This window comes from Condylura cristata, unplaced genomic scaffold (genome assembly GCF_000260355.1).
Source record: "Condylura cristata isolate star-nosed mole 26May11 unplaced genomic scaffold, ConCri1.0 scaffold00017, whole genome shotgun sequence".
Lineage (NCBI taxonomy): Eukaryota > Metazoa > Chordata > Mammalia > Eulipotyphla > Talpidae > Condylura > Condylura cristata.
In genome coordinates, this window is record NW_004567118.1 from 29,131,804 (window position 1) to 29,157,405 (window position 25,602).

A 25,602-nucleotide genomic window follows, 5' to 3' on the forward strand; every position below is an offset into this window, starting at 1 on the left:
ATTTTTCTTAAGATTTTATTTATTTATGCATACAGAATGGGGTACAGGCCAGAGTGTAGTAGCCGTGAGAGAATTCAGCAGAGACAGAGTGGGGAGAATAGGCTGACTGATGAAGCACACTGCTGAGGGGAGCAGCGGGTGGGTCAGGAAGAGGTCTGCCACGCCAAGTGGGTCACCTCCAGCAGAGATCAGCTGCTGAAGCAGCCGCTGCTAGCTAGCTTGCAGTGCTGCGCTCCAGCCCTGTGCCCACCAGGGAGGGCCCCACTTCTTACAGGATTAAAAAAAGTAACTAAAGACAAAATAATTTGTACAGAACATAGAAAACTGAGACAGTGGTAATGAAAGAAAATGTGAAATGGTCATCTACAAACAGCAAATTATTCTCAAATCCATTAACTTCAGTTTTAAAAAAAGATGACAGTATCCACGCTCTTTGGTTTGAGGTTAAAAGTGGCTTGAGGAGGTGCAGGATAAATACCAAAAGGAAATATGCCTCCTGGTGGTGGTGGCAAGAGTGATTTTTATGCTCTGTGTAACTTTCTATACTTTTCTTAAATTACATTACAGTAAAAAGTAAAACTGGTTAGAAAGCTGTTATGTTCCATATTGCTGTAACAGGGCAAGAGCCACAGTGGCAACCCCCACCCCACCCAGTACACGGCACTGCCAGCACAGTTTGTCCCACGGACCAATATACTTTTCCTGCCTCTCCTCGCTTAGCAGGCTCAGCTAAAACATCAAGTGACAGAGCAGCCCAGGTGGGAGGTGATTCTCCCAAGTAAACACCCAATGAACACAAATTTGGTCAAAATTAGTAAACTTTATTTAAACTTCAAAAAATAAAATAAAAGACAAAGGCAGCGTTAGCTTTGTTCTTCCCAAGGATCAGCTGTAATGACCCAGAGCAGAAATTACCCCTAAGAAGTTAAAACACCCTTTCCTCCCAATCAAGCCACAGGCAAAGACGGAGCCTCAATTTGGGAACAGGCCTGGGAGGGCGGGTAGGAAGCAGAACACCACAGCTGGTGGGTGGGTTCTGAGACAGCACAAGTAGAGAACACGACAAAGAGCCCCACTGGGAGAGGGACCAGAACTTCAAAAGGAAACTTTGTCACAAGGAACTATGTACAAGGGGTTTGGGCTGGAGAACGGCACCCCACGAGGGATGTAAGAGGACTGCAGTGCACCACCGAGGCCGCCCTTTGCCCTAGCCAGCTACTGCTGCACCCTGCTCACCCTCAGTTCTCCTCATCACTGTCATCTGGGCTGATGGCTGGGCTGGTGAGACTGTAAGTGGGGCTGGTGGGCGAGTAGCCAGGGGAAGTGGGTGAGTAGGTAGAACCTTTAGGGGAGGTGGGCGAATAGGTGGGGCTGGTAGGTGAGTACTTGGGAGAGGTGGGTGAGTAAGTGGGGCTAGTAGGCGAATACTTGGGTGAGGTTGGAGTATATACCGGAGAGGTTGGTGAGTAAGTAGGAGATGTTGGTGAGTATTTTGGGGTGGTGGGTGAATAGGTGGGGCTGGTAGGAGAGTACTTGGGAGAGGTGGGTGAATATTTTGGGCTGGTAGGAGAATACTTGGGAGAGGTTGGGGTGTACTCTGGTGAGCTGGGACTGTAGGAAGGACTGGTTGGGGTGTACTTTGGTGAAGTAGGGCTGTAGCTGGGAGAGCTGGGGCTGTAGCTGGGAGAACTTGGAGTATAGGTCGGAGACTGGGGTGTGTACCGTGGACTTGAAGGGGAGTAGCTTGGTGAGGTTGGGGAGTAACTGGGTGAAGTTGGAGAGTAGCTTGGAGAAGTTGGGCTGTAGTTAGGGCTTGTAGGTGTGTAGTTGGGACTAGTAGGTGAGTAGCTGGGTGATGTTGGGCTATAGCTGGGTGACGTTGGCGTATAATTAGGACTGGTTGGAGAATAGTTAGGGCTGGTGGGTGAGTAACTTGGGGAAGTTGGTGAGTAGCTTGGTGATGTTGGTGAATAGCTTGGAGATGTTGGTGAGTAGCTGGGAGAGGTGGGAGAATAGCTGGGTGAAGTTGGGGAGTAGCTAGGAGAAGTTGGGGAGTAACTGGGAGAGGTTGGGGAGTAACTGGGAGAGGTTGGGGAGTAGCTAGGTGATGTGGGTGAGTAGCTTGGAGAAGTTGGAGAGTAGCTGGGAGAGGTAGGAGAATAACTAGGAGAGGTTGGGGAGTAGCTGGGAGAGGTTGGGGAGTAGCTGGGAGAGGTTGGGGAGTAGCTGGGTGATGTGGGACTGTAGTTGGGACTGGTTGGAGAATAAGATGGAGAGGTAGGGGAATAAGAGGGTGAAGTAGGGGAGTAAGATGGACTCTGGGGTGTGTAACCCCCAGGGGAGCGGGGCTCGTAGGCAGGTGATGTCGGTGAGTAGCTGGGAGACATGGCACCACCTGTGAGAAAAAAGCCAAAAGCAGTTTAGTAATAGAGGGACTGGCCCAGAAGGAAAGATCAAAGAGCAAATAAACTCAGTCCTGGCAGACAATTTACCTGGAGAGGGGATGTATGGGCTTGAAGGGCCTGGGGAGCCCGGGGAGCCCGGTGTAGGAGACCAGGCTGGAGAGTAACCTGGGCTGAAGCCACTGGCATCTGAAGCAGCACTAGGAGAGAAGCCAGCTGCCCCTGGGGTCATTCCACTCCCTGCAAAGCGAAACATCAGTTCAAATCAGAGCTTACTCCCAAGATCTTCCCCAGGACCTCTGGTATTCCAACATAGCTAATCTTCACAGTCCCAGCTTAACTCACCCCACCACCTACAGGGTTCTCTGGTTGAGGTCACTCACCAACACTGGGGGACCAGGCACCATACGCTGGGGTTGCACCCTGGTTCCAAGGTGTCATGGCTGGAGAAATTCCTCCCATGGGACTCGGTGCTGAGCCAAAGAACATGCCAGTAGCTGCAGAGGAACAAGGATCACGAGGATAGCTTTGACGGCTACCCTCCCATACACAGGCGACCGCTCCCTCCACACCCAGCCAGATTCCGTGCAGTCAAGGACCCCCATACTCACGTCCAGCAGCCCCCAAGCCAGGGATATTGGTGGGGATCTCCATGCCATACTTGCACTTCTCTGCATCGAGCAGAAGGTCAAAACAGCCAGTGCCAGCTGGGGCTAGCTGGCCCAACATGATGTTCTCAGATACCCCTTTCATGGGGTCACTCTCCCCATGTGCAGCAGCCTCCATTAGCACATCCACCTGAAACCAGAAGAGGGGAGCGTTCCCCATCAGACTCCCCCAACACAGGGGACTCCAGGGTTGGACCACCATGGTGAGTTGACCACAGCCAACTCACACAGAATAGCACCAATGTCCACCTCATATTCATTCTGGCTCCTTTATCCCACACAGAGCACTCCCTCTGCTTCCCTTTTCTCTCCCTCCTTCCACCCTGCTCAGTTCTGCCATTACCGTCTCCTCAAAGGAGCATTTCATGAGAGGTCCAGTGTCCTGGCGGTTGACTCCATGTCGAGTGATGGCCATCAAGTGGCCACGACAGGTCATGGTATCACACAACAGAGCCAAGTGCCGGTAGTTTACATAGGAGCCATCAAAGGAGATGACATGGTACAATTCCCGCTCCAGGGCCTTCCGCACAGCTTCAATGCCCAGCACCTGTGGGGGGTGGGAAGTGTAAAATTCAAGACTGGGTAGCTCTCCTAGCCACCCAGATCCACAGAGGGACAATTAGGCACCAATGAAATCCAGACTCAGGTATAAAAACAAATAATAACCAAGAAAATCCCACAAAATAGCTTGGACTGCAACCACCACCCAAGATCCTGGCAGAGGGCTCTGAGCTAGAGACTCAGGGAAGACAGCAGGGCAGTGGGGCTCTGGGGCGCACCGTGAAGATCTCCACTATGTCATTGGATGTGGTTCGCACAGGGTCCACGTCCTTCTCACTCAGCACCCGCATCAAGCTCACACCATCCGTCTCCAGGATCCACTCCTGCAGGGCCTTGAACTCCCCGTCCTCTGTAATAATGATCTTCTTCTTGTTGTCTGTCTGTGGTAAGTGCATGTACACCTGCAGGACAGAGCACACTTCCTTGAGCAGGGAGTGGGGGGACAGGGTGAGAAAGGGGAGGTAGTAAAGTGTGGGGGAGGAATAGCTGACCTTGCTGATCTGCTCAATGCCTTGCAGGGTCATATCCGTCAGCATGTTGGATTCGATGCAACGCAGAAAAACATCATCATCCATCTTGTCAACAACCTCTTCTTCCTGCAACAAGCAAGGTCAACACCCCAAAAATCATTCTCAGCCAAAGCAGAATCCTCAAAAGCTTACAGAGTCAAGTCAGATTCCCAGGTTCTGTCCCCTGAGTTCCGATGAGATTACTTTGAGATTATTTTGTATTGTGTTATGATATTAAAAGAAACCCAAGAAAAGATAGACACCTCCCCACTCCCTAACACAACACAACTTGCACTAGTGTGCCTGCACTGCAAGAGCTGTTGCAAGGCACAAGGCATGTGCCCCCCTTGTCTGGTTCTCTGAGGATCTACCTAGGCTGCTGCCTTGATAAAAATAACCCCCCTCAGTTGAATACAGTATTCCATCAAAAAATCATATTGTCATCTATTCTCTGGCAGTTCAATCATTAATAAGTTCTCAGTTCTTCTTACAAAGTATGGGTCATCCACATCTGCTGAACAATTTTTTTTAGAAGCCATGCCCAGAAGAGTGAAATCACTGCTCAAGTATCTTGGGTCCTTTTCCACCGTCACAGCTCTTTCCCCAAGACACGGTAATTCCTACTGTCCAATCTGCTCCCCAACACTCAGGTAGGAGCCTCAAGGGACAAGAATTATGGGGCACCCCCACACCAAACCATCTTTTCCATTATTATGGCTGCTACTTTATATTTCAAAGGTTTTTTACTGCTGAAAGCCCTGAAAATCATTGTAAATGCTCATACCATCAACTCCTACGTCAGCTGGTATGACTAGTACCTCAGGGCTGCTTTCATTTTAATTTCTTTGGTCACAAACAAGATTTTATGGTTTTCTGTATCTGATAGACCAATTTACCTCTTGCATCTTGTTTTCATCACTGTTCATTATGCGGATACGGAGCACCAACTTCTCTGCATTGTCATCATTAAAGATACAATTCAAGTCATCTCCAAAACCTGGTAGGGAGAACCACCTATGAGAAAGACTGCGTCGAGAGGACTTGCTCATGAACTTGCTGTTCACATGCAGCACCCCTTACAAGGCGCTCTTTTGGCTTGCCCTTTCCGTCTCAAAGATCCCTTCTACAGAAGAAGGGTAAAGAATAAAAAGGAAAAGGGAGTGTGAAGGGATTTGGAAAAGATGCCTTAGAGGTATACAGAAGATTGGTGGCCCATTGGAGACCAGAGTCCAGTGATGACAGAGAACTCCTAAAGCTAGGGGTACCCTCCAAGCCTTACCAGCATTGATCTTTTCTGCAATCTGCTCCATGGTAAGCTTCCGGTCAGTCATATGTTTCCGGTCCAATTCCACCCGTAAAAGCCAGGGGGAGATTCGGGCTACATCAAAGTCAGGCATCTCATAGTAGACATTCACCCATTCTTGATCCTCTGCCACCACCGTACTCTGGGGGTTGGGGTCATAGTAGATAGCTGTGTTGGCTGTCACCTTCCTCAATGTTGTGTGTTCTAGGCGGCACAAAATGTCCTGTGAAGAAATAGGAATCATTACCCAGGTTTTTGGTAGACTCCAAAGGCCTCCTTAAACCCACATCAAGGGAACTCCTGACCCTAACTTAAGGGAAGGCATTCCCTCCCTTTCCTTTTGCCAGAAAGCCCACCACCTAACTCCTACCTTAGCTCTCTCAGCATCTCGAGCAGACTGGCCCAGCAGGAAGACAGTCAGTGAGGGGGTCTTTGGCTTCTTGGAAATATTGATGAGCTCCTTAAGTCGGGGCACACCTAGTGTCACATTCTTGGCAGACACACCAGCATAGTGAAAAGTATTCAAGGTCATTTGGGTGGCAGGCTCTCCAAGGGACTGTGCAGCCAGCGCCCCCACCATTTCTCCAGGATGCGCCTATGGAAAGAGAAGCTACCGTCAGATAAGGCAAAGCCCTCCCTTCCGATGGGTGAATGAGAATGCGATGCGGTCAGGCCTGGAATTACCCTCTGTCCTTAAAGGACACGGGGCAGAGTTGTTTGGAAAAGAGCAAAGAAATTTAGAATCAGCCTTATTTGATCATGCTCCTTCATATAGCACACTTCAAATTACAAATACCACGTGTTCTAACTAACAGAAAAGCACTATACTATCTAAATCTTAAATTTCTGCAAATGCGCTAAAGTTACAGGATATTTTATAATTATCTTTTAAAAGGGAAACATTAATTAAAATTGATATATAATCACACACCTTAAAATTTAATCATTTTTGGAGTCAGACATAAGTAGCCTTTTTATACTAGCTTCTTTTACTCATTCTTTTACTCAGTAGATGTATTTAAGGTTCATCACTGTGTGTGTGTTTTTTTTAATATTATAAGTTTATTTTTAGAACATTTTGTCCCTTTTTCCATCTCCATTGTAATCCCCATGGGCCTCTCATCACCAATTCACCTGTGTGCCATCACAGTCCCATGCACACCCCTCCCTCCTTTTGGTCCCATTCCCCACTCCACCCCCATAAAATGTCTCCGGTCTATAGCTGTTGTTATTATTTTCTCCCCTGGTCCTTTATATTCCTGTTATGAATGAAACCATCCAGTATTTTTCTTTTTCTTTCTGACTTATTTCACTAAGCATGATTCCTTCCAGCTCCATCCATGCTGCTGCAAAGGCATGTGTTTATCTTTTTTGGTCACTGAGTAATATTCCATTGTCACGACTATGTCTGATTGGCTTGATAAGCTCATTAGTTATCACTGAATAATACTCTTTTGCATGGACAAACTAGTGGACATTTAGGTTGTTTCCACTGGTGGGCTATTAGGAACAATGCTGCTATTGAGTAAGAACATCTGTGTCTGTGTGAAGATTTTGGTGTGGAAATACAATTTCAATTTATCTTCGGTATATTACTTATATTCTTAAGAACAAAATTACTAGGTCATATGATAACTCTGTAACACCAAACACCAAACAGCTTTCAAAAAAAGCTGCACTTTTCTCACCATCACTGTACAAAAATTTCAACTTCTTCATAGCCCTTTCCAATACTTCTCTGTTCTTGAATTATAACCATCCTAGAGTAGGTAAAGTGGTAGCTCATTAGGCTACTCATTTGTATTTAATTAACAGCTAGTGATCCTAAGCTCTCTGGTGGCACAAGGATTGAGTTTCAGCAATATCAAGCAATCGTCCGCCACTGCAACATGAGTTCAATTCCCAGCGAGAGCTGACCCACCTGGCAACAGACCTCTCCGGTTTTACCCACTCCTCCACTCAACAGCGTATTTTAGTCAATCCGCCTGTACTGCTACCCATTCTGCCTCTGGTGAGTACTCTTGACTCCCCCACACCTCTGGCCTACACCCTAGTTCTTGTATGTGTAAATAAATAAATCTTCAAAAAAAATAAGAGAAAAGAAACATGAACTAATACCACCTCTCCTGCTTCAGTAATCAGTAATCTTAAGACTGCTAAGGTATAAAGCACCAACACAAGACTTGGTACCCAGCAGTCTCTTTGTAAACATGAGTACTATTAGGGGATTGTGGGCAGGGGTAGGTTCTTCTCAGCCGAGGTACGTCAAAGTAGATAAACCAGACTGAGGTAATGAGTATAACACTCACAATGGCTTGGTTGAACTTGGACTCAATTTCACCAAGCAGCCAATCAAAGGCTTCTCCACTGAGTCGAAATTCCTCAGCCATGCGGCGAGAGCACAGTGTGGACCGCAGGTGGATGTTGAAGAGCAGTGTAGCATTCTCCTGAGCCTGCCGGCTCAGTGGGTCATCCCCATTCACAATCACCAGTTTCTTGCTCAATTCCTTGACTCCTGAGGGCCAAATGAGAGAAGTGATTGAAGACCAAGGCTCAGGAAGACTACTATCCAACATCCTGGTAGCCCCAAAGCAGATACTCACCCTCTACCACCTTGATGGGGTGCAGGTCGGAGGGAAGGCGAGGGTTGATGTGGAAGATTTTCTGAGCATTCCAGATCATGCGCAGCAAATTACAGGGAAGGACAACCTAGGACAAGAGTGACAGGAGGGGAGATAATGAACCTGCAATAACCCTGTGGCAAGATACTTCTCCACTCTGGTCATCCCACACACGCACCTTACTGTCACCAGTTGGGAAAATGACCCTGAGCACCTCACGATCCTCACGCATCCGCTCAAATTCTCTTTCGAGCTCATTCTGAATGTGCGCATTGCTCAGCACATCCTTCACTAGATCCTCCTGCAAAGTGCGCCGCAAGGCCCTCTCATTGGTATAATCAAAGCGGAACCTGCAGGTGACAGGGGTGGAGTCAAAGAGCAGCAGAACATATATGGGTCCTGAGCCCCAAAAGTAACACTGTGAAGCTCCTAAAGGTGTGCAGCCCACAGGAACAAGGTTTGGAGATAAAGGTCCTGCTTAGGAAAGTATCAGCTCCAGGTCCTGGCGATGGGACCTGAGCTCATGCTAGTCCCTCTGGGCTTTCCTTGTACAGTGAAAGGGACAGAGTGAGAACGGGTCTCAACCCTGCCCTCCATGAACCCTCTCCTGTAAGTGTTTTAAGCCCAACATATATCCCATCCTACACCTTTGGTCCTGCCCCAGGTGTGAGTATTACCCATCTGCCATCTCCTTACTTCTTCTCAAAAGCCTTGTTGGAAGGTTTAAGGGTAGCCAGGTTCTGGAACTCAACACTCTCGCCGGCCAGGCCGTCCTCGCCATAGCGCAGCTGCACCACCTGGTTGATGGAGTTCCGCACAGTTGCATCATATTTCACCATCACAGACTCCATGGACTTGATCAACCGCCGCTGGATATATCCTGGGAAGAGACATATCCCATTATCAATTATGGGATCCAAGAGAACGACAAAAACCTGAAACCTCCTTCCTCCTATCTTATGACAAACCCTGCTGGCCACTGTTGAACCTAAAAATAGGATTGTCAGGGCCTCCCTGATGGGGCTGCGTAAAGTCTCAGCACTATGATGCTATCTGCAGCCACTGTGGTATGAGGTCAACCCCTGGCCAGGGAGTTGACCCAAATGGCACAGTAGACTTCTCCTGTCTTGCCTGCTGCTCCCCTTAGCAATGTATTTCAGTGGATCCGATTGTTCTGCTCCCTTGTCTCTGATGAATCCTCTTACCCTTACTCTCTGGTTTGCACCTCTGTTCTTATATGCATAAATACATTTTTTTTAAAGATTTATTTATTTATGCATATAAGAACTGGGTACCGGCCAGAGTTGTGGTTAATGACAGGATTCATCAGAGACAGAGTGGGGAGCAGAACAGGTGGATCTACTGAAATAGACTGCTGAGGGGAGCAGCAGATGGGTCAGAAGAGGTCTGCAGCACCATGTGGATCACTTCCCTAGCCAGGGATCGAACTCATGCCTCAGTGGCTGTGGATAACTTCCGTAGTGCTGTGCTTTAACCTGGTGAACCACCAAGGAGGGCCCTACATAAATAAATAAATATTTTTAAATCCTCAGAAGAGTAGCCCTCTCATCCTTGAGGCCTCTCAATGAAGAAAAGCCATGCCCACTACCAGATGAACCAGGGCTCTGTAGAGTTTCTGAGGAACCACCCCCTTTTGATAGGTCAGAAACAAAGAGCCTGAGAGTATCACTGCATCATGGAATACTGTATTGCAATTAGAACAAAGGCATTTGCATCAACTCTGAGCTCTTATCTCTCTATTCTTAACTCTGAGCTCTTGTCTCTGTTCTTTCCAGTAAAACCAAAATTACAACCCTGGGAATAGAAGTCTTTAGTCTCAGTATACCATGCCCCAGCCCTCAAGGACCGCACTCCCTGGTGCCAATCCATGAAAGGGCTCACCAGTCTCAGCAGTCTTGACAGCTGTGTCAATGAGCCCCTCACGACCTCCCATAGCATGGAAAAAGAACTCAGTGGGCGTGAGGCCAGCCAGGTAGGAGTTCTCCACAAAACCACGGCTCTCAGGCCCATAGTCATCCTTTATAAAGTGAGGCAGGGTCCGGTGCTTGAATCCAAATGGAATCCGTTTGCCCTCCACGTTCTGCTGCCCAACAACAGCAATTACCTAAGAAACATAAAGGTGGGATGCATTTAATTTTCACTGCCTTAAGAATCCACAGTATTCCCAAAAATAGTCCCTCCTCACCCTGCCACAACAAATGTATACTGTCCGCTTCCTCCCAATCTTCAGTGAACCCCCAACATCTGTAAAGACAAGGCTCCCCACCTGAGAGATGTTAATCTTGGAACCTTTAGCTCCAGACACCACCATAGATTTAAAGTTGTTATATTCAGACAGCGATTTTTGGGCAGAGGAGCCAGTCTTGTCTCGGGCATCATTGAGAATACGGTTCACCTGGTTCTCAAAAGTCTGCCGCAGAGTATTCCCTGGGGTGGGTTCCAACTCATTGTTATGGGCCTTCTCAATGACCTGGGTACAAAGGAAACAGAGTTCTCAGTGAAATTACGAATTCCTGTTCTGTATCTCTTTCCTTTGGCCCTCATGCTTTCTTTGCTCTTGCTGATATTAAACTGAAAGTCTCCGAGAGCCTCTTAGTCTTTGTTCAGCCTTCCTTCTCACCTCTATCACATCCTGCTTGGCCTTCTTAATAGTATTCTGAATGTCCTGGTAAGTCTTAGAATCAGCAATGGAATCCCCAATGCCAATGGTATGACCTAGGGATAAAAAAAGAGGAAGTAACACCCTGTTTAGACCCCCAAGAAACAGGATAGAATCATAGTCAATAGTATTTATGGAAGGACATCAAATCCAAGAAGGAAAGGAAAAGGGATGGAAGAGGAGCAGTTAAGAAGTGGGAAAGACAGGTTTCGTAGGCAGGGCTTGGTAGAGTACCTATACTTACCCTCAATGAGGAGCCAGTTGTTAATGACAGTCTGAATGTTAGAGTAGAAGAGGCGAGTGATGTCATGACCCATCTCTAAGTAAGAGATGTGGACCAGGGAGCCGGCTGATGTGCCCAAAGACTTTTTACACAGGATGCCCATGATCAGCTCCCCATTCTCCACCACCACCTACAGACAAAGCACCCAACCCACTTAAGACCACTGTTCTGGTTCCATGGATCAATGCTGTCCCCACATATCCATAAGTCAAGACCTACCTTGGTGTCACCAGGAGAGATGTGCTTATAAGGGCCACTGTCCTCATCATCAGGATGGGTGCTGTGAGTGCGGATACAGTTGATATGGCCTGGTATGATGAGAGAGAAGATCTGTTTGCCTGTCCACAGGGGCCGGGGCTTCAGGATGGCTGGCTGTGGTACCTTCCCATCCCACGTGGATAGGAACATGAGGAGGTTCATTACTTCACCCTGTCAGACAGAGTAAAACATAGGAAATCAGAACTGCAGGCCTTACTACTTGGGAATGTCAAGGGAGGATACAATCTCCAAGGGCGAAAGTCAGGTTTTGGAGGCAAAGGCATGCAGGAAGTCTATTTCCAAACTTAAAATAATGGCCTACACCCCAGTTCTATGCAAAAACAAAACAACAACAACAACAAAAAAAACCAGGAAATATAAATTACTTCTAATAGTAAGTGATGGTAAAATACAGAAGTAGATAAAATTTTAATAAGATATTTACTTTTTCCTTTACCTTACTTTCTAGACAATACCTACAATTATATGACTTTTGTAAGAGTTAAATGGGGAGCTTTGGTTTAATCTCTGATTTTTTCCCTAAGCTTTTCCTTCTGACTTACAGAAAAGGTCAGTAAGTGAATAACAAACCAGGGCAAAGTAAGTCTTTCTTTTACTTTTACAGTACTTAAATTAGTATTGCAATATTTGATTAGCCAAACTTCTGCAGATTTTGTGATTCTTGGGACATTTTTTGATGTACGAAGCAACTCCTTTATTTATATAATTCCCACAGTGATTTTTCTTTTTTAAGTCAGAGAAGTGAGAAGAATCCCACTGGTATTCTTCTGCCATTGCTTTTAGGAATTTTTAACAACAGGAAATTAAGCTTCCTAATACCTATGTGTGAGTATAATGTGTGTGTGTGTGTGTGTGTGTGTGTGTGTGTGTGTGTGTGTATCACTGCTCTGTGTGAAACCAGTGTGTAAAACATATCTGACTATTTCTTGTGAAGTCATGAGTCTAGTAACATCAGCACAATTTTGAACTATGAACAAAGAAACAGACACTTAAAAAAAAATTCACAGCTTGTTTCCCACTTGTACCCTGGGGCCACCTCTGCTGCCTGAGCCAGGTTTTCTCTCTACGACCACATACCCGCTCCAGGAAGACGTCCCTCTTAGTGAATTTGCGTACTGCAGTGAGCGTATCCTGCACAATGCCCATGACAGGCCGATTGCTCTGGGGAGTGACAATCATCCTCGGCACCATGGCAAGCTCCTGGATCTCTGCCCGAGTCTCCAGGGACTGTGGCAGATGCAAGTTCATCTCATCCCCATCAAAGTCGGCATTGTATGGTGTAGTCACACTACAGTGACAGAAAAGTCAGTCAGGGAGATGCCTGCAGTGGAACTTAAGGGAGCCGCCAGTCCTCACCTGCCTCCCTTAGACAGGACTGACCTAAGATTCAAGCGAAAAGTAGACCAGGGGAGGATGCGGACCCGATGGCCCATCATGGACATCTTGTGCAAAGTTGGTTGTCGGTTGAAGATAACAATGTCCCCATCACACATGTGCCTTTCCACCTGAGGTATGAAGCAAGCATGGAAAATCTCATTGATGGGCAAATACTAAGAATGTGATAACAGTGGACCCAAAAGGCTTTACAAAGAGAAATGGATGGTACTGCATGCTTTCACTGCAACATTTATCAATCACCACCTAAGGGACAGGGTCTGGGCAAGATGAGGTCATCGAGGTGACTAAGAAAGCGCTCACCAACCTCAACTAGGAAGCCAGTTGGCGAAGAAAACCAAGAGATTTTGAACACAAATCTTTCTGGCTCTTTACTTCCCAGAACCCTCATCCCTGCCATATATGTCCCTCATGCTACCCCTGGGTTTACATGACCTTCACCCTGAATACCAAGATCTGCCTGTAACAAACCTGCCTAAAACAGCAGTGGACTTTCACAAACAGAGACAATAAGCCTACATACTAATAGATCAGGTAGCCTCAGATAGCTCACTCCAGCATGGCCCCATTTCAGAGAGCTTTCTGATCGATGAGTCAGAGGCCCCAAACCTGTTAACATGCCTTATAGCCAGTCTGCAAATGAAGATCACTAGGTTTGGGGTGGAAACGCAGGTCAATTCGATCACCATTGTCCCGGATGATGTACTTGGCCCCTGGGTACTGGCTGTTCCCCCTGCGTACTAGTTCTTGAAGTCTAAAAATGAAAGAGATGTAATGAACAAAATGCTTCCCAAAAAACCCTGTCACCACCCTTATGCCAAAGCCCAAGAAGAAGCCCAAATTTCTAAACTTCAACCCTTCTCACACCTGTCTCCCCAAGCCATGCTATGAACTGAAGCACACCTGTCTATGTTGAAAGGAGTGACAATCTCTGCAAATGTCATGTTGGCAGCAATGGAGCGAGGCACACCAACTTGATCAATGGAAAGGTTGGGGTCGGGAGTGATGACTGTGCGGGCTGAGAAGTCCACTCTCTTGCCCATGAGATTCCCGCGCACTCGGCCTTCCTTGCCTTTCAACCGCTGCTTTAAGGACTTGAGGGGACGTCCAGACTTTTGCATGGCCTGTGAGGAAGCACAGGGTGAGGATGGGAGGCATCCCAGCAGTCAGCACTGGCCTCTCCTCTGGCACTTGGAGGCCCATGTTGATTACTCCCCAATCCCAATCCCTTTCCTTCTCAGGAACAAAGTGAGAAGAACCTAATGACTCACCCGGGGCAAGCCAGGCAGCTCATTGTCCACCATGGTGGCCACATGGAACTGGAGCAGCTTCACATCCTCTGCAATTACATGAGCCGCTGCCCCGTTCTGTTCATTGCGCCGAAGCTGATTGTTGATCTTCACAATATCAGCCAGTTTGTGAGTCAGGTCGTCCTATGATAGGAACTCGGCATCGTCACCATCTGGCCATCTCTGAACACTTGGCATGCAAGTGCCAGCTCAAGGCTCTCTCATTCTCATACTACCCTCTTACTTCCCTGATAGGAAAGCACCTCGTGACCTTTTAACTATGTTAAGGATCTTGTGAAAGATCACACAGCTAGGATATTTTCACACCTGGGCGATCTGCCCATCATCCACACACACTACACTCCTCCACGGGCACCCACCCACCTTTACTTCCTACCCAAAGAGCTCCTTCTCATAAGATACCCAGCCATCCAGTTTAGAGAAAATCAGGAAGCTGCTGACCTGGTTGCGGGCAGAACCCTGCATCACCACAGCAGGCCGCACAGAGAGAGGGGGCACAGGCAGTACTGTGACAATCATCCATTCAGGCCGGGCAAAGCGGGGCTCCATGCCCAGCACAAAACACTCCTCATCTGAGATGCGCTTGAAGATCTCATGCACTCGCTCAGGACTCAACAGGATCTTCTTTTCCTGAGAGTCTTCATTGACATGCTTCCATTCTGCATACAGTTCCAGGCCAGATCGCCGGATCCTGGGCTGGTACCTCCCACAGCCACCATGGCCCTTCCAAGGAGAGAGGGATTGTCAGATCCCAAAGGTCTGGCCATTTCTCCCACACCAAGCCAGCCCTTCCCATGTCATTCAGCTTGGTTTCTCTCTCTCTTCCCCTCCAGGCTTGTAGGACCACCACCCAACCTCTCCCTCCCAGTCTCTGCCAGCCCCAGTTACCTTTTCTTTGGTCAAATCCTCATCACCTTCAGGCTGTTCTACGCCGAATTTGTTGTCCATCTCCTCCCCACCCTCACAGATGTTTTTGCCCTTGCAAAGGTCATAGACGTGTGTGAGTCGTTTCTTGGGCTGTCCCTTGGATTTAGCCAAAATGTCCTTGATCTTTGGGTTGTTCTGAAAACAGAACAGAACAGAACAGGGTCAGTTAGGCCTCCTACTGCATCCCCCTCAGGAAGACCCTTGCCTAGGGAAAGACCCATCCCCCACTCACAGAGTCCACAAGTAATTTGGAGCAGAAGAAGCAGACACAGCGCAAAACTTTCATTGTCTTCACCAGGAAGCCCACGTGGAACACAGGTTTGGCCAGCTCAATGTGGCCAAAGTGGCCAGGACACTCTGTCATGTTTCCTGTGGGACAGACAACTGACACAGTCTTCCTAGTTCTCACTCAGAGACTACGCTCCCAGATGTCCACCCTCCGGTCTGGTTTTAAGGACCCAAGTCCCTCTACTGGCCCTTCAGGATTCCACACCAGTGCCCAGTACTCACCTGCACATGTTTGGCAGCGACCAGTCCGCTCAATCACCCCCTGCCTTGGATCCATCAGTCCCCCGAGCTTGGGGCGGCCTCCCTCAGTCGTCTCTGGGTATTTGATACCACCCTCTGTCACAGACATTCGCTTCTGCATTAAAGAAAGGACAATGCAACTAAATAGAATTGCTGGCCGTCCCCGGTGGCTCAGAGGGTTAAGTCTCAGCACTATCAATAGCCACTGAAGCACAAGTTCGATCCCCGACAGGGAACTAGCCACATGGCACAGAACTAGCCCACATGTCTTGCCCACTGCTCCCCTCCTCATCAGTATATTTCAGTCAATCTGCCCGTTCTGCTCCCCACAGTCTCTAGTGAATCTTCTCTTCCCACCCCCATATCTGTGGCCTATATGCATAAATAACTTTTTTTTTTAAATGATTCTTAAAAAAAAAAAAAAATTGTTAGGGCCTCCTTGGTGGTACAGGGGTTAAGCTATCCAACTATCACCAGCCCTTGCAGCAGTTCAATCCTAGTCAGGGAGCTAAACCAATGGCACAGCAGACCTCTTCCATCTCACCAAATGCTCCCCTCAGCACTGTAGTTCAATAGGTCTGCCTGTTCTGTACCCCATTCTGTTTCTGGTGAATCCTCCACCCTTTAACTTCTGACCTGCACCCCAGTTCTAGTATGCATAAATAAAAATAAATCTTTAAAATCTTTATAAAAAAATAAATAGAATTACTAGTTTCCAGTCGCCATGCCAGGGGCTATAGCTATAGTAAGGCCTCAAAGAGTTACCAACTACTCACAGAGGAACAAAATGGGTTTAGTGAGGGGAGGGAGACGCACACGCCTCTGGAAATGTCAAAGTCAAATAACATAAGTCAAAACTTATTCCAGTCATTAGTTGAGTACCAGAGTACTATCAGCGCTAGGCTCTATAGAAACCACCTACCTCTCCACTTGAACTCCAGACATCCCTGTAGGTTGAATTTCTAGGTCATTAATATCCACAGGATTTAGTCCGAAAAAGTAGAAAAACTTGCTTTAAGAAGGAAAAAAACTCAATCCCCATGTTTCTCCCTCAAAAGTTGAAATCAAGCCAAAAATCTAAGTTCCGAGCAAGAGCCTCTCTGCACAGCACCCCACCACAACCTAGTAGTCATGTCTCAAGACATGTTCTGGCAACTATGAAGTTAGGCGCTCTTTGTGCCCATCCTTATCATCTCCTTTCCCAGGGCCTCACTAGCCTGAATTATTCCATGTTCACATGGATATTCTACAGTAAGAAAAAAAACCCAAAGTGCTTAATAGGCTGATGAAAATTTGGAAAGACGTAAATCCTGGCACCTCACGAGATGAAGGCAGTATCAAGGACCAGAATCCTGAATGGTTGAGCCAGGACTCAACTGGACAAATTCAGTGAAGGAAAGATGGAAAGGGAGCTCAGAAACAGTTACGAGATTTCTACCCTGGGCTAGAGGTTGGTCAAAGCAACCTAGCATCCTCTCATGCACTGAAACAAAGACCTTTTAAATTAGCTAAGTTTTGGTATACTACACTTCCAGAAGTACTTAGAAAAAATTAGTATATCAACTCCACGACAGACACCAAACTCCATGTAACCTTGTTTCCTCCAATCCTAACCACTAGCCTGAATTTGCTAATTAATGACTTAAACAACAGATACCTGAGGCTGCATGAACTTACCATTCTGTTCTGGACCCCATTCTGCTGATGACTTACCAAAGCCCTCAATCTCATGATGCCAGCAGAAGTTAAACTTGGGCCTCTCTGGTCTCAAGCATACAGTCACCAGATTCTACTCATCTACAACATAATAGTTAAACTCTTGAATATATCTACTTGAGGACAGGCCCATTCTTATTTTCACAACTATCAAAATATACTTGAGAAGCTCAAGTCCAGGCAAACAGAAAGAGAACCCATTTGAAATTAACTGTGTACCATTTCTACTTCTACATTTTGGAAAAACACAAGTGAGTTCCAGTAAATAAACTGCAGTAATTAAGAGTGTCTATACCTTCTTCAGCTACCACCACACCCCTAAAACCATCTGTGGTAGTTAATGAATTCCACTGCCCATGAGAAAGACCCAATTCAGTCTTAGCTTGTTGATCAATCACACACTGCAAATGGGTCACTTCCTTGAAGATCACCACTCTGCTTCCACACCCTCTATGCTCCTGGTTAATTATCTCCTTCATATGCTCTGTTGCCTTGGTCTGCTCCTTAAAAACTGCTGTCCACCCCACCCAAGATTTTAGCTCACTCACAATTCTCATCATACCACATATGCTGTCTATGATTTTCACTATATATAGGCCTCACTTTACTTCCAAACTTTGGAATTACATATGAAACTATCTACAGAACCTCTCTACAAACATCCACTGATAAAGCAAATCCAACATGTCTACAAGCAAATGCCTTCACAAAAATCTCCCCTCTCCTTTAATCTCCATCTAAGATAGTAGCACTAGTCAGAAACCCAATACTTACCTTCAATTACCCTCAAGCATAAAATAGTTTAAAGAGCATGGGTTGGAGTCAGAGACCCCTGGTTTGGAACTCTGGTTCTATCCTAAATAAATAAACTATGTCACTGTCAAGGACTTAATAACCTCCTTAAATCTAGGAAATAAAAAGTATTCAATAATTGACAGCTTTTGTATCCAAGTAGTGGTTATTTATTATAACCAAGTAGGTCATTTTTATCTCCTAAATATTTCTTGGATCTTGTCCTTCTTCTACATCCTCTAACCTCCACTGTACTAGGCCAGACCTTTCCTTTGTAAGCTACATCACAGTGGTTCATAGATGGTAGTCTTGGCCCTTTCCAATCCATCCACATCACAACTGGCATGCTCCTTCTAAAACAGAAACCTAATTGTCATACCCTCTTCTCAGCATGACATCCAAATTCAGCAAGACAGATTACAAAAAGAGTTTTATGACATTCCTAACCTTTCTTTAAAAAGACAAAAAACAAAACTCATTTATGCACAGGGCTGATGCACAGGCCAGAGATTTGGAGGTTGAGAGGACTGTCTAGAGACCCCTGGTTTGGAATAGAGGCAGAGTGGGGAGCAGATCAAGCCAGTCTACTGAAATACACTGCTGAGGGGAACAGTGGGCAAGACAAGAGAGGTCGGCTGTGCCATGTGAGTCAGCTCCCTGGCCAGGGATTGAAGTCATGCCACAGTGGCTGGTAATAGCTTCATAACAATGTCTTTAACCCCTCCACAGCCAGGGAGGCCCTCTAACCTTTCTTCCTTCTCTGTATCAGTCCTCCTTCCCATTGTTCTCCTATCACCAACACATGAGCTCACTCTTCCAAGCCTGTGCACCTGCTATTGTCTTTGCTCGGATTCCCTTCCCCACAAGAAAAATTATTTCAACTCAGTTCACCTTCTTCCAAAAGCTCCCAAGACTTTTCCACAGCTTCCTAAGACTAACTGGTATCCTCTCCTGTGCTTCTGCACATTTCATAACACAATGCAAAGACATAATAGGGACTGTCTTTCCCACAGATGACAAGCATCTCTTTGGCAAGCAGCATTCCTGTCCTCCTAAACCCTAAGTCTCCCAGTAAATGTTAAGCTGAATTAAACTGTTGAGGACCCTCCATTGCAGGGAAGAGATTAAATGTTTGTCCCTTGACAGTCAAACCAATAACTCCCTCATGAGTATGATTAACCACTGGGTAGAAACCAAAAAGGACTACTGATATAGGACTGAACAATTATCAAGATGATCTAATGAAATCATAGGGAGACAGATATAGTGGAGACAAAGTTCACAAAGTTGGCATCCTTGCACTGTATCTTAAGAGGAACTTAAAAGGGGTTTGTCCACCTTGAATGAAACAGAAAAAAGCAGGCATGAATCTGGCTGCCAGAGTCACTAAACCAGGAACTAAGGAAAATCATGCTCAGACTCTTTCACCTCTCTCTCTGCTGGAAGTCCATGCTCACCAAGCAATGACTCATTCTGCTGCTAGGCATTGCAAACTGGGCCAGGGGTTGTCCTGGAATATGTTTTGACTATCCTCCCCCAGAAGTTAATGAGTTGTTTGTTTTGTTTTAACTGAAGTTAACACTGCATTATAACATTGTAAGTTTCAGGTATGCCTCATTACAAATCAATATCTGGATATAATGCATTAAATTCACTACTGAAATACCAGTATTTTCCTCCTCACCATATTACTGACTCCTTTGACTCAATCTACCCTCTCTCCTCCCCATTAATTTTCATTTTGGATTATAAGCAAACTACTCTAGCCCCCAAACCTTCATCCAAACATTGGTTCTCACTACCTACATGGTAAAAGGCTGGACTCCTGGGGGGAGGCAGCGGGGAGGTTTGCTGATGCTAGGTGCTAACCCTGAGGTCACAAGAACATCAGAACATAGATGTTCAGTAAATACTTTCTCTTTCCTGCCTTTAGCAAAGCACATAAGGGTCCTGATAACGTGGCTCCAATCACATTAGCTCATCAATACCAGCCCCCACCCTGAACCCTCAAAGGGCATATAAATTCCAACTGCAACAGATTTTTCAAAATTCCTGTTCTTAAGGAACAAAACTCTTGTTCTTCCCCTCCCTTTCCAGTAAATTTCTATTTATTCTTTAAGACCCAATTCAAATGTAACCTCTTTGTAGTCTTCTCTAACTGTTCCTAAGCTTATCCACAACCCAACAAAGATCTCACCCCAAGTTTAATTACTTGTTTATACATTTGTCTCTCCCACTGGACTGTAATCCTTGAGGGCAAGGACATGTTTCCTTTATCTTTATATCCTGAGCACCTAGCACAGTAACCAGCACAAGATAGGAATTTATCTGCCACAGTGCAGGACGTCCCTTGCTAGATAATGATTTGAAGACAAAAACAATTCTATTTACCACCCATGATGTCCACAGTCCACCTAAAAGTGTTACTGTTTTAAATTCTTTTGGGATAAGTTGGGAGTTTAAGTTATCCTTTCTACAGTAGAAAGGCTGCTTTTAAAGAATAGGGAGTTAACTCCTTGAAAGGTAATCAAGCACCTATTTTGTACAAACTTTGCATAAAGTCCTAAGCACTAACCCTCCTTGCTTTCTTCTCCTCACTCAGCAGCATCAAAATCTACCTTGTAATATAGCAAAGGTAACAGCTATTCATTCTATAGTCTTCTGTCTCTATACCCCACCAAAAGACTTTTGTAAAATATCCTACCATTAATTATTATCTATTTCACAAGAGGCCCCTTACCCAACTAGCCTGTTACCCAAAGTTGAACTCTTATTCCCTCAAAGTACAGAAGCGTATGAACTGCATGCAATGCAAAATAAAATAAAAGTCTTCCATACTTCTACATCCCAGGATGACCTCTTAAAGCTTTAATAGCCTTCCATACTTATTTTTAAAAATACTAATATGTTGCAACTTTTAAAAAGATTTATTAATGCATACAAGAACTGGGGTACAGGCCAGAGTTGTAGAGGGTGAGAGGATTCACCAGAGACAGAGTGGAAAACAGAACAGGCAGACTGACAGAAATACACTGCAAAAAGGACAGCAGGCAGGACAAGAGAGGTCCCTGAATGGCAGGATAGCTTCACAGTGCTGCGCTTTAATACCTTGCACCACCAGCAAGGGTCCTATGCTGCAATCTTTACATGGATGGGGACATCATTCTATATACTGTTCAGTAACTTCTTTATTTATCCTGATTCCCAAACCTCATTAGTTTACAGTGTCCTTAGTGACTCAGTAACTTTCATAGCAAGCCACAGGGCAAAAGAGAGCCACTTATTAAATATGTAGATAAGACCTGGACAATTCAGTGTTCATGTACTATCAGCTCCATAATCTTTTAAAAAAATAAACACACAGAATTGAAAAAAGTATTTCAATGTTAAAATAAAAATTTTATTTCCTAAATAACCATAATTACTTCCTCACAACACTACACAACTTCTAAAATCTTGGAATCAGGCTGGACAACAATCCCTTATTTCTTACTTTTTAAAAAAGATTTATTTATTTATGCAAACAAGAACTGGGATACAGGTCAGAGTTAGTGGAGAGAGAATTCACCAGAAGCAGAGTGGGGCGCAGAACAGGCAGACTGACCAAAATCCACTGCTGAATGGAGCAGTGGGCAGGACAGGAGAGGTCTGCCATTGCCATGTGGGTCACAACCCTGGCCAGGGAATGAATTCAGGTTGCAGTGGCTGCAGACAGCTGCATAGTGCTGTGTTTTAACCTGCTGCACCACCAGGGAGGGCCCTATTTCTTGCTTTTAAAATTTTTACTTTTTATATCGTACTCCCCACTGATTTTTGCTCAATTATTTACTAACTGCTAAAAGCTCAACTGCACACAGATATGATGTCATCGAAAGGCACCTGGCGCCACCTACTGTAAAAAGAGACCTACCTAGAAATGTCAGTAGTTCTAGGACAGTTGCAGTAACTGTTTCTGTGCTCCTCTTGAAGGCTTAAAATATCTCACTGGGTCCCTGTGAGTTTGCTGTGGTACCTCAGCAGTTTGGGTACAGAGAATTTAAGCTACTGAAAGATTTTATTCTACTGTAAAAACAGAGCATGAATTATTCAGTAGGATTACTAATAGCATTTAGCAATTTATAAATTGTCCTTTTTAAACAACATTGCAATAGAAATTCTTCTACACTTATCTTTATGTAATTGTACAATTATTTAATTTGATCATCTTTTCATCTATCTTTTATTACATGCCTATTATGCGCCAGGCACTATTTGAGATACTTAAGGAAGGGAGGTGGAAACAAAGACCCTCATGAAATTTATACTCTACTAAGGAAGAAACAGAAAAACTAATCTTTTTAGCTAGTAAGAACTTTGAAATACATAACAAAATAACATCAAGACTAGGAGCTACAGGGGAAGGAGCTATTTCAGTCAGGGAAGAGCTCCTAACAACATGCACTGAATAGAGAATATGCTGGTGTAAAGGAATGGGTCTAAGATGGTCTGGGCAATATTGTTCTAAACAGGATAAATTAATAAAAAAGTCCTTAAGGCAAAATGAGCTCACAGTGTTGGAAGCACTAGCCAAACAGCAAGGTTTATTCAAGAAGAGCAAAGAGGGCCCTCCCTGATGGTGTAAGGGGTTAAGTCTCAACACTGAAACTATGAGTTCCATCCTTGGCCAGGGAGCTGCCCCACACGGCACAGCAGACCTCTCCTGCTGCTTCTGCTGCTCCCCTCGGCAGTGTATTTCAGTGCATCAGCCTGTACTACTCCCTATTATGTATCTGGTGAGTCCTCTTATTCCCCCACCCTGCACATTTCCTACACCTCAGCTCTTGTATGCATACTCTTTAAAAAAGATGAGCAAAGAGGAGATTGTACTAAAATGGATAATGAGAGGGGAAAAGATTATACAGGACTTCACAGGTCAAGAGAAAGGAGTCTGAGCACTTTGGAGAGGATTCCAACCAGGGAAGAAACATGATGACACAATCTCTCCAGCTATTCTGCGAAATGTAGGAGGGAACAACTAGGGATAGGGCTTCTGTAGCAGTCCATGAGAAAGATGGTAGATATGGATATGGTCATAAATGGCTGGATTCTAGACATCTTGAAAGACAGAACTGACAGACAAGCAGATGGACTGAATGGGGTATGAGAATGAAAGAGCCAAAAATAACTTTTAGGTTTTGGGACTGAGCAACTGGATGGATGGATTTGTGTTCCTTCTTTTCTAAACCAGGGAATACTGGGGGAGGGGTATTTTCAAGGGGGGGAATTAAGAATTTTTTTTATTAAAGATCAATTTTTTGAAGTGCTAAGGATGAGCCAAGAATATGCTTGTTAAATAACTGATAAAATTGTCAGATTATCTTCCAAGATTATAAAAACTTGTCCTCTTACCAACAATATGTAAGCATGCCTAATTTTCACTATTTTTGCCACAATGAAAAATATTCGATAAGGAAAAGATTTTACTTTAATTTGCAAGCTCTTTTTTTATTGGCCATTTGTACTACTTCTGTGAAATACCTATCTCAAGTCTTCATCCATCTGTCAGGTCAATGTGTATTCACTCTCCTTATAGATTTGTAATGTTCCTTATATATCAAGAAGTTGACATTCTGGGCCCTCCCTGGTGGTGCAAAGGGTTAAGTCTCAGTACTATAAAGTGACCTGCAGCATCAGTTAGATCCTGGCCAGGGAGGTGACCTACATGGTGTAGCAAACCTCTCCTGTCTCGCCCACAGCTCTTCAGCAGTGTTATTTCAGTTGATCCATCTGTACTGTTCCCCACTTTCTCTGGTGAATCCTCTCACACCCTGCACCTCTGGCCTGTACCCCAGTTCTTGTATGCATAAATAAAATCTTTTAAAAAATGTAAAAGAAAGGATTTCTGCTTTTATTATCAGCCCCCCCCTCCCCATGCATCCTATATTTTTTCTATGGTGTACAGTTTTGTGTTTGAGGCTTACAACTTAAGTTCACCTGGTATTTATTCTGTGGTAGTGTGAGCACAGGAGATTGTAACACCTGTTACATGTATCACACTGCAGAGCCCTCTGCTTCAGGAAGACTGTCTCTATCCAAATACAAAGCAATTCAATTCCACTTCTCCAGCCAACTGGCTGCCTCCAATTCAATCCACAAAAGGAGTGCAAGTCACCAACAGCTCTCTCCTTTAACTACCTTGCTCTGCTTCCATTCTCCTCTCCAATTCTTCCTCCTCTCCAATCAGTTCTTTGTAGATAAAGCAAAGTAGTAATTGTTTTTTACATAAACTCAATGTCATGCTCCTGCTTATAATTCTACAATGACTGTCTACTGAAAAAGATAACTAAATCCTTACCACGATTTACAATATTCCCACCTGACCTCATCTCAGCCTCTCCAGCTCATTTCCTTAACATCCCCTCTCATCCACTAACCCTAACCACTCTAATCTTTCAATCCTTTTAATACACCAAATTCATTTCTCCCTCAGGACCTTTGCTATGTCCTCTGTCTGAAAAGCTCTTGTCCTAGAATCTATGGCAAAGATAACTGGCAGTTTCTTACTATTCAAGTAATGTAACGTCCTCAGACAGGCCTTACACCTTAAAGTAGCCTCACTTCCGCGCATTTAACCCTCATTTTATTTCAAGTCACTAGCTATTAACTGCTTATTCCTTTATTCGTATGTTTGTCTGTTTCAAACCCTGTCCCCACAGAAAGGGACACCCCCACACAGATAGGGTCCTATCTGTCTTGTTAAAACTATGCATCGCCAGAGTCAGTTGTGTCTATCACACAGCAGGTGGTCAATGTTTGTAGTTCAAGGAGGTATGGAAATCTGGAGTTCTCATCCAAACTTTCAAAGGGTCTCTAGAATTTGTGTTCTCGTTAATTGTATCTAACTCTTCTCTCGTTTAACGTCCGTCACTCTGCGATGTGGCGTGTCCCTCCTCCTTCCAGTCCATCCTACGGCCATACCCCACCAGGACAGAGCGCTAGCTCACACCCTAGCAAAATTTAACTCCTGGGGCCACGAGGTAGGACCCCGCATTGCCAGGGCGCGGCCAGCCCATCCTCCGGTTCCGTCACCCTAGAGCAGCAAAAAGCAGTTTCCTCAAGCCCCGCCCGCGGCGCGGGAGGAAGGAGTGGGAGGACCGAACGGCTTACCAGTTCATCCGGACTGAGGACTCCGAACTGCACTCTCTTGATGGTGCGCAGCGGGCATGCGCTGTCCCCGGAGGGGGGGCCACCCCCGTGCATCGCGGAGGCAGTCGCGCTGCGCAGGCGCAAACCTCACTACAAAAAGCCTGCGCCGCCTCCGCCTAGGTGCTCAGACCCCGTCGGGGCGGCCACCGGGAAGGACCTCCCCGAGTAGGGGGGAAAAGCCGGAGGAGGGGAAGGTGGGGGAGGGAAAGAGGCGGGGAAACGAAAAGGAGCGAAAGGCGCTCTCCTCCCCCTTTCCGGAGATTTTTCGTCTCCCAAATAGGAAAAAAAAAAGAAGGGGGAAAGGAAAAGGTTCTGGGGGAGGAAGAAGAAAAGGGGTAACGAATAAATAAGTAACCGGGCTCCTGAACGGCAGAGGTTACGGCAGTTTGTCTCTCCCCCTTCCGGGAGCCGCCTTCTTCTCCAACCGTCCCGGCCGCGCTCTC

At 45.6% G+C, this 25,602-nt stretch overlaps 1 protein-coding gene across 1 annotated transcript; it reads right to left on the reverse strand.

Annotated features, from left to right (window-relative positions):
- Positions 1 to 800: 800 nt before the first annotated feature.
- POLR2A (polymerase (RNA) II (DNA directed) polypeptide A, 220kDa) lies at positions 801 to 25,602 on the reverse strand. Its single transcript, XM_004684659.1, has 29 exons — positions 25,121 to 25,602; positions 15,449 to 15,581; positions 15,171 to 15,307; positions 14,900 to 15,073; positions 14,453 to 14,734; positions 13,973 to 14,134; positions 13,605 to 13,825; positions 13,323 to 13,455; positions 12,687 to 12,811; positions 12,384 to 12,594; positions 11,247 to 11,456; positions 10,989 to 11,157; positions 10,706 to 10,800; positions 10,352 to 10,555; positions 9,967 to 10,189; positions 8,761 to 8,944; positions 8,243 to 8,414; positions 8,047 to 8,152; positions 7,753 to 7,958; positions 5,814 to 6,038; positions 5,420 to 5,666; positions 5,037 to 5,137; positions 4,123 to 4,227; positions 3,850 to 4,032; positions 3,414 to 3,617; positions 3,014 to 3,200; positions 2,786 to 2,899; positions 2,493 to 2,642; positions 801 to 2,395 (listed from the first exon to the last, which is right to left on the reverse strand). The coding sequence occupies exons 1-29, from the start codon at positions 25,211 to 25,213 to the stop codon at positions 1,239 to 1,241; spliced, it is 5,913 nt and encodes a 1,970-aa protein (XP_004684716.1). The 5' UTR covers positions 25,214 to 25,602; the 3' UTR covers positions 801 to 1,238.

Coding starts and splice junctions, on each gene's coding strand:
- POLR2A (XM_004684659.1), bottom strand. CDS start 25,213: ATGCACGGGGGTGGCCCCCCCTCCGGGGACAGCGCATGCCCGCTGCGC. Junction 8,415..8,760: donor AACAAGGCTTTTGAGAAGAA/GTAAGGAGATGG, acceptor TGTCACCTGCAG/GTTCCGCTTTGATTATACCA. Junction 8,153..8,242: donor TCCCAACTGGTGACAGTAAG/GTGCGTGTGTGG, acceptor CTCTTGTCCTAG/GTTGTCCTTCCCTGTAATTT.